At 47.5% G+C, this 13,464-nt stretch overlaps 1 protein-coding gene across 2 annotated transcripts in view; it reads right to left on the bottom strand.

Annotated features, from left to right (window-relative positions):
* Positions 1-7,936: 7,936 nt before the first annotated feature.
* The window catches only part of LOC115328225 (galactosylceramide sulfotransferase), a 94,933-nt gene continuing 89,405 nt past the window's right edge, over positions 7,937-13,464 (bottom strand). For both annotated transcript variants that reach the window (XM_040222069.3, XM_042286645.1), the window contains exons 2-3: positions 10,280-10,377; positions 7,937-9,418 (exon numbers count right to left, since the gene is read on the bottom strand). In XM_040222069.3, the coding sequence (XP_040078003.2) occupies positions 8,356-9,418; positions 10,280-10,362 (1,146 nt within the window). In that variant the 5' untranslated portion in view covers positions 10,363-10,377 and the 3' untranslated portion in view covers positions 7,937-8,355. The remainder of the gene's footprint in view (positions 9,419-10,279; positions 10,378-13,464) is intronic.

Raw genomic sequence — 13,464 nt, 5'->3', positions numbered from 1 at the left:
TAGATAGATCGGGCCTGCTTACATTTCACGAAAGTGTACGAATTATTTATCATTTAAGGATTCTCCACGTAGAAGGGGTCCGTCTCCTCCTGTTCTTGAGTTGCAAAAGAAGTCCTGGAGGTAAAGACGAGTATAGTTTTTTCCGCAATCGCATTCGCTGTCTCTATTTACTACTTTTTACTCCCGAATCTCTCGGAGATGTGCATCAAATATTTACCGCTTTGGGCTCATCAGAAGCGCATTAGATAGTGGCTCAGGGTCTAAACATAAGGATCAGGTGTCAAAGGCTATAAAAATCTCGGCCGCAAGTTGCGACAGCGCTGAAATACACTGTCTGACGCGTTCTGTGCAAACGGCAAAGGGTATCCCAGGGGTTAACAAGGGGTGAGATGACAGCGCCCCCCCCCCCCCCCGAATTGCAGTGGGAGGTGGCGATTGCCCCTATTGCCCCAATTGCAAAGGCCGTAAAAAGAGAAAGAGAGCGCGCGCTTCCAGTCCGGCCGCGGGTATGAAAACACATGTTCGCGTTCAACCATGGCATGCTTTCAAGCGAGATCTCGAGAGAGCGCTCGCAGTGTGCACTCTGCAATCTCGAACCAGTGATTTCCTAAGAAGGTGGATTAAAGGATTTTAGCGAAGGACTGGGTGCTGAACATCAACAAGGTAATGCATTTCGGTCGCGCACCGGTCACCTAGCTGCGTTTGGAGATTTGTGTTTGTCCTTTGTCCCTCTTGTTCCGCTGTCTGATTTCTCCCATCAGCTCGTGGCGTCGCCTGCGTCTGAACGTATTGTGAAATGAAGTATAGTTTGCTAAAGAGTATGGTAGTTCGACTACGTAATACCTGTAAGTTATAAGGAGATTAAAGCATCGTGTGCTGCATGCGAAGTTCGTCCTTGGAATAAACCGATCTCACTATGGCCACCACATAATGCGGTTTGCCTGACATGTCGCGCCATCTAGCGGCGAGCTTTCGAAACCATGGCCAGTCCGTTCCGTTGAGGTTCCGCCGCAGCTCAGCAATCCCTGCCTCGAGGTGGACAGGTACCCGACACCACGTATTGATGATCTGTTGGCGGCCTTAGCTGATGGACAAGAATTCTCAAAGACCGACCTCAGCAGGGCTTACCAACAGGTGGTTATGGCGGAACACTCAAAGTTGCTAGCGCTGAACACGCACAAAGGGCTGTACGGAATAAACCACCTTGGTTTTGGAAACTCATCAATACCAGGTATCTTCCAGAAAATAATGGACAATATGCTGAAGGGCCTGAAGGGTGTCAGCTGCTATCTTGATGACATGCTGATCACAGGAAAGTCGAAGCAAGAGCACCACAGCAATTTTGAGGCTGTCTTGTCGAGATTACAAGAACATGGTGTGCGAATGCGGCGTGACAAGTGCTCGTTTTTTCAGCACGAACTACGTTATCTAGGCCACGTCGTCAACGCCGAAGGTGTTTGCGTATCCTCTGAGAAAGTGTCTGCACTACTGAATGCTCCTGCTCCGAAAAACAAGCAGCAACTGCAGTCGTTTCTTGGGATGGTGAACTACTACGGAAAGTTCGTTCCGCAACTTTCCTCGCTGGCACACCCCTTGCACATGCTGCTAAGACAAGGAGAAGAATGGACGTGGGACGAAGTTCGCAGTCCGCATTTCAGAAAATCAAAGCTGCGATGACTACCCACCAATCTTAATCCATTACAACCCAAAGAGGCCCCTGCAACTCGCCTGCGACGCATCGCAATACGGCATAGGCGCCGTTTTTTCTCAAGTTTCTCCGGACGGAAAGGTTCAACCTGTGGCTTACGCGTCTCGTACTTTATCGGAGTCTGAAAAAAACTACAGTCAAATCGAGAAAGAAGCGCTGGCCCTGGTCTTTGGAGTTAAAAAGTTCCACGTGAATATTTAAGGCCGTTTTTTCACCTTGATTACAGACCATAAGCCTTTGCAAACCATATTCGGTCAGAAAACAGGCATTCCGGCTATGGCTGCTGCACGGATGCAGCTCTGGGCAGTGATGCCGTCTACGTACAGCTACTCGGTCCAGTTCAAGAAATCAAGTGACAACGCTGAAGCAGACTGCTTGTCAAGATTGCCACTTGACGTTGTGGAAGATGAATCTACCAAAGTAAACGAAGCTTTCTATTCACTGCGTCTAGATACACTACGTGTCACCAGCTGTGGCATTGCTCGTGCCACACGCCACGGCCCTTTGTTGAGCAAAGTACTCGACTTGACAAGCGTGGGCTGGCTATCGTCCATAAATGACAAGAAAATGAACCCTTCCCTTTGACACACCTCTGGAGCTCACTGTGCATCAAGGGTGTCTGATGTATGGTATCAGGGTAGTCGTACCACAAAAACTGCGTACTATCTTGCTTGAGGAGATACATCATGGTCATCCAGGTATTGTCAAAAGCAAAGAACTAACCAGGAGCTATATCTGGTGGCCATCAATTAACAATGACCAGGATGAGCAAGTGAAGACATGTCAAGAATGCTATCAACAGGGGAACGAGCCAGTCCCCGGACCCCTCCACACTTGGGCGTGGCCGACATCGCCCTGGCAAAGGGTGCACTTGGATTTTGCGGGTCCAATCAAGGGGAAGATGTCTTTGGTCGCCGTAGAAGCACACTCAAAGTGGCCCGAGGTCTATGTGATGGACAAGACGACATCACAACATACGATCCTACGTCTTCAAAACTTGTTTCGCCGTTTTGGCGTGCCTGAGACCATTGTTAGAGACAACGGTCCCCAGTTCGTCTCCACAGTATTGAAGACTTTTATCAAGAATCTAGGAGGTCGTCACATCTTGAGCGCGGCCTATCATCCAAGTACTAATGGCCTCGCGGAGAGGTTTGTCCAGGCATTGAAGTATGCTCTCCGAAAGGGACGACCACAGGACTCGCTAGATTTGACAGTACAAACGTTTCTTCTGAACTACTGCAATATCCCTCACACGAGAAAAGAAACACCCGCCAGTTTCTTCTTAGACAGTCGAATTCGCACACGACTCGATGCCATCAAGCCTTCCGTTAGGGGAAGAGTAGGACATCAACAGTCAGTTCGTCCAGACCTCGCGGTGAAAGGCACGAACAAGGATTTGTAGTGTGAACGACGATGTTCTCGTGAGGAACTATGGAGGCTCCGAAAAATGGGCTCCCGGAACTATTCTGAAGCAATTTGGGCCAGTGTCGTTCCAAGTTCGAGTCACAACGGCTCGGGGCACATATATCTGGCGCCATCACCATGACCAGATGCTTCACCATCGCGATGCAAGGCACAACAGACAAATTCCTGCCCGACCTGAGGGATCCAGAAAACTGCGTTGACGAGCCTGGGGTCAGTGAGTTTGCAACCACCCCACAGACGGCAACCGACAATAACGCTGCGCAACAGCGCTACCCCACAATACATCGTCGTCCTCCAGACAGATACGACGCACAACGTTTCGACAGTGTGATCAGGGCTGTTTTGCCTTTGGTTTCTTTAATTACGCCAGAAGAAATGTTATTTGTGTTGCAGTAGCTCGTGCCATGATGTGCAGCGTGCGCGCGAGACTGTCGCGTGGAGTGCTTGACCCGAGCGATAGCATGCAGCCGTGTTCCAGCCGGGCTGATTTCTGTAACCCGTTTTTCTTGTAAAAACACCCCAAAATCCATGTTTCGGGTCCTCGCCACCGCAAAAGCTGTGCGCTGACGTCCAGGTTCCCCGAGAAATACTTTGTGCTACCAGATCTTCGCGCTCCAAATCTGCGACCGGGCACTCTATGGCTCCGTCGTCGCACTGCCAGGTTTTGCGAGTATAAAGGAGGCTATACTCCGCGACAACTTTTCTTGGTAATGCAGTGGAAGGTACAGGCCCGCGTTCCTTCTCCCATTTTGAGTGTACGCAGGCTCTCCTCCTCTCCCCATTTCCAGGGAAAGGAGGAGAGCCCGCGCACACTCAAAATGGGAGAGGGGACGCGGGCCTGTACCTTCCACTGCATTGCCAAGAAAATATGTCGCGGAGTATAGGGTGCCTCAATGTCCTTCTGTTTAGGGTGATGCCATCCTTTGTAGCACCCGATGTCGACAGCAGGCACTCACGGAAAAAATACAAACAAATCGGCGAAAACAAAATGTCGCCATAGCACAGTTAGCGCCACAAACACGTGCAGGGACACGCTCTCTCACGTGCATCTGAACAAAAAAATAAAAACAAGCGTGTGGGACAAAATGGCAAGATGCCACCACCCTAAGCAAGGCGCACATGAAGGCACGCTAAAGGAGGCTATGGTTTGGTTCACAGGAGGCAGGCAGGTGTGCTTGTGCCGTCTCGTGCCCTGCACGCGCAAAGCTGCAGCGAGGTTGTCGCACGTGCAGAAAGACGAAAGTTTCCTCGATGCATGTGTCATTTGTGGCGTTTCTAAACTGACTAGTGAAAGTTCTTACTGAGATCGGCACGCGCCGTCTTGTGCACTGCACGCCCACGGTGCTGCCGCCTGCCTCCTGTGAACCAAAGTTTTGACGGCGTCACGCCTGCGCCGAACCCGTGGTCAGATTAGGTGTATTGCGTTGTCCATTCATTTAGCCAACGGAAAGTAATACCCGTGCCACACGGGCAACTCGAATGCCATTTACAACGGATGACATTTGAGCGGACGGCCAATCAGCGCGCGACACTCCGGGCGTGGCGGACTCTACGCGCGACAGATTGCGAGCTGATTCGCCGATCACACAAATGTCATTCATTGTGAATGGCATTCGAGTTTTAGTCCCCCGTTCTGCAATGGTGTTTTAGCAAAAATAAATAGCATATCAATAAAAAAAAACGGTCTTCCACAAGATGAAACTTCCATTTGCCGAGGAATTTTATGCGAAAGTGCTACGTACACGTTCGCCAAAGGCACTTTATTTTGGGAGAGACAATAGAACGAAGGTTAATTTACAGCATCGTCCCCGGCAACGTGGGCCTGACCAAAATGAATAGTACACAACCACCTAAAACCGTCTAGTCAAATCGGCATTTCATACTGTTGTAGACTGTGCAGGATCTCAGCACATATTGCAGTCATGTGCGAAAAGTGCTTTCACTAGTGTTGCACCATGCTTAAACGAAAACCCAGTTTAACTCAAGAAGTTTATTCCTAAGCTCCCACTTGTCCATTTGTTAACTAATGGTAATCTAACTATACTCATTTACCGTGGCCACAGAAAGTATGATGGCTTCGGAGATGGGAAAAAAGCGACGAATTTAATATAAAATTATACCTATAGAGATGCCCAGCTATATTTACATGAGTGAATCTACAAATCTTGCTATATGCTTAAATACTTTCTTACATATAAAATTAAAAAAAAAAAAAAATCCCGAATGATGAAGGCAGGTTGTCAAGGCACCTCAGCCTTATACCCTTGCAGAACAGCTTGTTTCATTTTAGAAATTTTACTCCAATGTAGATATCAACATTCACAAAGTTTTCGTTAATTTTTAAATACACCAGGGGCCCTAAACTCGTCAAACACAAAGTTGGGGCCGAAGTTTGCGGTGCGCCCCGCTTGGTCTCGCGTGACGATGACACAGCGCTCTCTTTCGCCGGTGGTTGTTGTGCCACAGAGACGACGAAGAGGTCGGCAAGCGCAAGCGCTGAGCTCGAGACACGCGCGACAGATGTTTTTCGAGACCCTAACGGAACGGCTCGGTGGCGGCATCGGGCGATGAGAACTCCAGTCTCTTTCCGCTTGTAAATACTTGTAAATATATTTATGTGTGAAACCTTAGTTCTGGTTCCCACACGCCCAAGTCCAATCGGCGTGCTTCGCGAACTATCGCCTCCAAATCTGTTTGACGACCTTAGGGTTCCAGGTGCACGCGGAAACCATCCTGCTTGGGTGTGGTTTTCTCACAAGCACTATATTTCAATATTCAATCCTTTTGAAGTGTTGATCTATCATCACCATCGCAAAACTTGCTCTCGAAACCCTTCATGACCTTCAAGCCCACCAAGGGCGGTTGTGCTCACTGATTCCAGAGCGGCAATGCAAATTCTCAGCAATCTGAAAGACGCACCTCACATCATCGCTTTCAAAGTCGAATCCTTAGAGAATAAAGGCTGGATTGTAGCATTCCAGTGCCTGCCATCTTTTTGTGGAATCGACGGCAATGAAAAAGCTGACCGAATAGCAGCTCAGGCACATGAACTCACCAACAGCACTCTCCACGTGCCGAAGATCAATGAGGCCAGGCTTCTCATTGTACACGAGACGCAAAAAAAAGACACCCGCACCAAGGCGTAGCCGGAGGAACCCCACCACCACCGGTTCTCACCAATCTCGGTCGCCCAGAAGCAGCCCTTCTTCGCCGACTCAGGACCTGCTCAGCTTTTAAAGCCTCTTGGCTTTACGGCATCATATGCATGGACAGCCCACACTCTCAGATATGCAAAGTTCCCGACGATATAGAACATTTGTGACTGCCCTACTTTAGACGCTCAGCGTTCTAGACTCCACCTTGAACTTCGTCAAATAGGCGCAGCAAGACAGAGTCTTTCACACCTGCTTTTCCCGCCAGGTCTCAGGGGCATTGCTACAAAAATATTAGCGCTGCTCCTGACATTCCTAGAAGACACCGATCTGGCTGGTGGCTTACCTTCGTAGTACACGATTTTCCTAAAAGTTTGCTGAACACTCAAACAAACATCACTGAAATAGGAACCCAAATATTGGGCCAAAATGAATTTTTTTGTGAAGTTTTTGAATTTTCAACTTTTTTCTCACCGTGTTTTTTTTTTTTTTTTTTTTTAAGTGAAACTCTCTACGGCAACAATAAAAAAGGGAAGGCAGAGTTTACTCTTTAGAGTGTAGACGTCGCTCCTAACTGATTACAAGCAGTTTAACGGTTAGAGATATTATAGTAAGGGTACAGGCGAGCTGGTGAATGTTAGCCATGTTGAATAAACCTGAGACTGGGGCAGAAATGAAGACATAAGTCGAAGGGACAGAAGAGGGCAGGATGACGTCTCAAACTCAGCTACCAGGTTGAACGCTATGAAAACTCGCTCCAGCACCTGCGTAGCAGCGCGAAACAAATGCTCGGCGTAGCCCATTTTAAACTGCTCACTCGACCTGCTAGCCTGCTTTCCCTTGACGTCAAAGCACTAAAAAGAGCGGGTATATTCGAATGTTGGTTTTGTCATCATTTTCACTTGCCTATTTTACAATCAATATTTTTAATTTCGCGATACTAAATACTATGCCGGAAAGAGTAAAGGCCAGTGATTCCGAAAATGTAGTTAGTGGGGGTAGCTCAGAAAATCGGCAGAGTACCCTTCTAATGCTTGATATTCTTTCCAGTTTCCAGTACGGCGTGCGCAACTTGGCGCAAAGACTGTGACAGGTAGCATGGCTTGCTGCCATTGAGGCAGCAGACATGACAGTGCTGGACTAGGTGTCGCTGACTATCTTTTTGATTTGTAGATCTCTTAATTGATCAAACCTTTTCCTCTTCCTTTTTTTTTCATTTTGCTTAGATTAAAACTGGCACGCCCCCATTAGAACGAGTGGCCACAGTGTTCCGGTTTTCATTCTCTTCCTTTTTTCCTTGGTTTTAAATGTATTTTAACGCTTACAATACGATACAATACCAAGTGTTTATTGCTGCGGGTTACCCCGTTAAGTGAGCTTTTAACCCAGCACCGATGCACTGCGGAAAAGCAACACCAGCAGATCCCGCGTCTCCGGCTGTTGCTTCTTTGCAGTGCACCTGTGTTCGGAAAGAAGCGCCCTCAACGGGACCTAACTTGCCGCGGTCAAAACTTTGACAAACATGAATATCACATTTCTTCTTGAAGCGAATATCTAAAAGTGTATTATTTGATGGTATTCGAAATTTTGAATATTCGCGCAACACTAACATTCCGTAACGACGTGGTGATGCACCACAAAAAGCAGATCATTCAGAAAATGATTTTCTTTTTTCATCATTTGAAAATACCAGGTCCAGTATTGAACGTGCTGAGATAGAGTTGTAAATTGCTCTAAAATAGTGACGTAGTTCCGTCACTGGCGTTTTAACACAACCAGCACTCAATCTTGCTATCTATGGTGTGCCCGAAGCCGGAACCTTCAACAATAGTTCGTTTACCTATACAAATACATTCGCCTTTTCTTTTTTGTAAGACTCTGGGTGCAGTTGTGAGCAGGATACAGAAACTGAACTAAATATAAAAACTAAAAACTGCTTCTAAATTAACTGTACACACATTCGCTCCTCCATTCACTTTGCCCCCGTCCTTGGGCTTAATAACTTAAAGAGTGGTCCTTTCGCTGTGGTACTCTCGACGAGCTGGCACTTCAACAGTTTTCTGAAAGTCCCTACCGAGATATTCGGGAATGTAGAACCTGACTAATTCTAGCATTCTGTTTCTCTTTCACCAGCTCATGGAAGTCGAGTTCACTCATGGTTAGGTGAAGACATTCCTCACTCTTGTTTTTCAACTTGAACGCTATAACATCTTTCCGCTTGAGCTGAGCCGACATGGCTTCCATGGAACCTTCCGCCTCGACGCATTTGGCGTAGTACGCCTTCCGCGCCAGCTGCAGCTCTTGCACCTCCGTGGCCATCCGATCCACACCGAACTCCCGCACTTTTCGTTCAAACACATTCTCAAAATGACGATAGAGCAACAGGTCGGCGTGGTTCAGCTCCTTCAGCTTCTGTTTGACCTCTGGCGAAAGGGCCTCCTTGTATTCGGCGTACCGAGCGTTGATCTTGAAAGCCACGACGTCCGACGTGTTCCAACAGAGCAGATGCTTCAGGAGGATGAGTGACTCGTCCAGCCGTTCAGTCATCATCACCAGATCAAACGCTTTATCGATTGTGTTGACAAAGTTTACTATTAGTTTAGGATTGGACTTCAACAGGCCGGTATAGCCGAGATCGAAACACATCTGGTTGAAGCCCACACGTCCCTCTACAGCTCGCTTTCTCGTAAGGGCACGCGTTAGCTTCTTGTCCTCCACAAACGCGCTGAGATTTTTCTTGTACAAGTTCGCCAGGTGGCAGTAAGAGTACAGGGACTCGAAGAGGCTGTCGGGTCTCCTGAGGATCGTCACGTACACGGTGTCGCGCGGCATGACTTTCCGCATTTCGTTGCCGTCGTAACGAGTATGGTGCGTGAGTATGTTGAAAGACATGTTGTACTTGGTGATGTCATCGATGAAGGATCGACGAAAAGGGGTTGGATGCCCGATGTAGTGAGTGAAGGTGCTCTTGGGCAAGACGAAGTTGAGGTCGTGCTTCATGCCGTAACGGAGAAAGATGTTCATCAGCGTGGAGCTGGCGCACTTGTGGGTCTTGAGGAACACGATGTCTGTCTTTGGTCTGCATGCCGCCAGAGATTCAGGATGTTGTAAACTGGAACCCTGCATAGGATACCTGTAGAAATAGAAAACGTAGAGAACAATTCTGATTACTCGCTAGGGTAACAAAATGCAATAGATATTTGTAGTGTTGCGTATGGGAGCAAACGCAAGCGCTGTTCGCTTGCGTTAGCGTTGCGCGCGCCGCGCTGCGCATGCGTACGTGCTGTGAGGAACAAAGAACGCTAACGGAAACGGCTTCACAGGCTGACATGGTATTATGACTTGGCTGCCTGAGGCTCTAGACTCGTCGAACACAAAGTTGGGGCCAAAGTTAAGTGGGGCGCCGACTGCACTCTCGCGCACGACGCCGGCGCACTTTTGATGCCGAAGTATACAATCGGCGCGCTCCGGGAGCCTGTGGCTCCAACTTTGTGTTTGATCGCGTGTCTAGAGCTTCTGCAGTCCTACCCGTTTAAACGCGTACAAGAATGCTATACTCAGGATGATTTTGCAGACTTGCTAACTGCAGTATAGTGCTTTGGAATCAAGCTCATTCACCTCACTTTTACTTTCCCCACAGTCATGGACAAAGTAAGCTGAAACGACTGAGCGACGGCCGAATGATACCGGTGGCACCTCCTCGACCCCGGACGCAATCGCTCGCGATGTGATGTCACACGTCCGACGGCGCCCTCTGGCTGTGCCCTCTGGTTTTTGCGCTGTATCGTTAATAATGTGCGCGTCGGGATCTTTGCTCCCGTTTTAATAGGAAAATTGAACGCATAAATAGTCTAATCTTGTGTTTTTTATGTATGCTTAGAGGCTGTAGATTAAAATAAGTTAGGACGATACATAGACGATCTCAGAAACCACTTTTAGTGTCCCTTTTCTATAAGTTATGCAGCTCTGCCTCGCAGGTTCTGTGTTCGTTCACCTGTAACGGTAGGCGACTCCCATCATGGAAATGAAGAGGAACGCAACGATGGTGGCCAGCACCCTGTGGAGATCGCGCAGCATGGCTGTCCCGCGCACCTGCAAGATTGAAAAAGGAGAAAAAAAAGGAAGAAAGACATTTATATCAGAAGTATGTTATACGCGTAATTCGAGAAGTGGTGAGTTTCTTTATAATATAAACTCTCGCTGATGCGCATCAAAGGAAGAAAGTTATCTACTAGCCGGACTCACAGAAACACGTTAGTTTCTGTGAGTCCGGGCGACACTATACCTGGACGAGGCGTGCAACATAGAAAACGCAAGTCGTTGCTTATTTTTGACCACGCTTCGGCTTGGAATGTTTAATATCACGCTTATATCTACAAACAGAATAACGTCATCTGAAAATTTCCGGGATACATATGAGGCAATCGTGAGGCAGCTATAAATCATAATCATAGTGTATTTAAGGTGTGCCCATAAGCAACCAGTACATGTCTGTACTGTGGCATATTAAAAAGTAATACATATAAAAAACATGCTCGAATACAAGTGACGAATATACTAGAGACAGTGCACTTATATGCGGCAAGAAGTAAAAATGCACAACTAAAGGTAAAGAACCATATCGTGCAAGCTTCTTTTCAAACTCACGGATTTGTCAGAAATGTCTCGGACCCCATGACTAAAACTATTCACAGTTGTCTGCATTATTGATCGTGAAGGTAAAAAGTAAGAGCAGTCCTATTAGAACGAGCGGGTACTTTTGAATTCACAGTGCACACAAGCTTAGAGTCAATGTCGCTGCGAAGTATTTTGTGCAAAAATAATGTGTCGCGATACAGCCTTCTGGCCGACAGACCTTGCAGACCGAATTTAGCAAAAAGAACTTCATAACTATAGAAAAGCCTTCTGCCCAAGTATCTGTCCCAAAATATACGGACAAGGCGCCGCTGACCATATTCGAGTTTCGCTGAATCGCATGCACTAAGTGAATTCGAAACAATTGAGCCAAACTCTAATCTTGAGCTGATAAAAGAGAAAAAAAACGAAGTAAGCAAGCATGACTCGCTAAATTTCTAGTTAAACGATTAATCATTCCTGACATTCGAACTGCAGAATCGACCATATCAGTGACATGAGAACTAAACGAAAAAGAACTATCAAAGCACACTTTGAGTTCACAGAGCATTGAACCTCGTGCAATGCACTTGCCATCAAGATAATATGTATAAGGTGTAAGCGGGCCGCCAGTCGGGTGATGAATAATGTTTATTGTTACGAAGTGCGCCTTTATCAAGGCGAGGAACGGTGTGACGTAGGACGTTCTACGGTACATGATTGGGTGAGCTCTTTCACTAGCATGACACAGCTTGTGCCCTGCTACATCTCCCCTCTTTAAAGGAAGCAGCGGTGCCCAGTCGAGATGTCGAAACCGTCAACGCCGCCGATGCCCCTATTGCCGTCAACGCTGCTGCCGCCACCGAAGCCCCTGGACACCTCAGGCGACGCATGGCTCGGATGGAAAAATTGGAAACGTGAGTTCGCCTTGTTTCCCACCGCTGCCACCATGTAAGCGGGCCGCCAGTCGGGTGATGAATAATGTTTATTGTTACGAAGTGCGCCTTTATCAAGGCGAGGAACGGTGTGACGTAGGACGTTCTACGGTACATGATTGGGTGAGCTCTTTCACTAGCATGACACAGCTTGTGCCCTGCTACATAAGGCACAATTTCGCGTTTTTAACTGAAAGACAAGACCTTCGTTTTACAAGGATAAATCACCAAGCAATTTTCCGAGCACCAGGTTAGAATACGTAAGGCATCGCTTTGTAGAAGTTAGCAATTATCAATAGAGCTGTTACTGATAAAGCGCTTGATATGATCAGCGGATAACAACCCCCTTGAATTGACGGCACAAGTGGCTGTATCATCGACAAAACCCAAAAAGAGTTGTGGCTCCAGATTAGAGCCTTGTGGTACTCCTGACCACGGAAAAAAAGACCAGATGTCGAGTGTAAAATACGCACCATACGGCGACGATCGGTCAAGTAGCTTTCAAACCACCTTAAGAAAATATGGGAAATCCGTATTTGTGACAACTTAATCAATAGCAAGGTATAATTCACCTTATCGAACGCTTTCGAAAGGTCAAGATAAAGAGCATCAACTTGACCTGGATTGCAAACATAAGGTACCAAATAGTCAAGAAAGTTACAAAGATTGGTCTCAGCTGAACGTCCCTTAATAACCCAAGCTGACCGACAGTAATCCATTGTTCTAAGTAAAAATAAGCACGTTTATGCACAAGTATTAAAAAAAACGTTAGAGAAACAAGGATACGGGGCGGTAGTTACCAACGTTTCAAGCATCTCCCGCCTTATAAATAGAAACAAAAACGGACTCTTTCCACATCGATGAAAATATACCCTTAGATAATGAAATATCATATATATACTCAAGGATGGGTGCGAATACATTTGAGCAACCCTTGACGATAAAGTGAAGAACAACATGTTTCCCGATGTCGATTTCAGCTTTAACTTATTTAGAGCCTCCCTGATTTCGCTAACAGTGACTCTTGTGGGGACCCTCTCCCTGGCTCCTCCGCGCTCCGTGACCTCGCCGGTCCCTGCCGCCGTGCTGCCGGGCGCTCCTTCGTTCCCCGTGACCTTCCCGTTTTCCGTCGCCGTCCTGTCGCGGAACGTCCGAGCTCTCCGGGAGGAATGGGGCAAGCGCCCTCTCACCCAGCGCTGACGTCGGAGGGTCGGTCGCAGCAAGGTTCCCGATTGGACGGTCGGCGGGACAAGGACTTGGGAAGGTCTTAAAAGGAGAACGGAGACAAAGGAAGGGGTCTTGGGCTGCCGACTTCGAAAGGGACCGGTCAGGGAGGTCATTGGGACGACAGCGACGAGCGGCTCGCAGACGACGTGAGTTTGAGTAAACTCTTTTGAACACGCACTGCGTGGGTGACTTCTTGGGGAGTGAGCGAGGCACGTCCCGATCGGGCGTCGATCAGGTAGCGACCCACACTCTATATAATGTAAAGATGTCAGGTGCGACAGAATCATCACCAAATTTAATATATTTAGGCGTGGCTGAAGAATAACAGCCACGAAAGTGGCCTCTGAAGACAAGTTTGCCACATCCTTCCGGTTAGAAAAATATTCCGAGTCATTTCTTAAGC

The sequence above is a fragment of the Ixodes scapularis genome, unplaced genomic scaffold (genome assembly GCF_016920785.2).
Source record: "Ixodes scapularis isolate PalLabHiFi unplaced genomic scaffold, ASM1692078v2 PGA_scaffold8__174_contigs__length_109621045, whole genome shotgun sequence".
NCBI lineage: Eukaryota > Metazoa > Arthropoda > Arachnida > Ixodida > Ixodidae > Ixodes > Ixodes scapularis.
This window is presented reverse-complemented; position numbering and strand designations above follow the sequence as displayed.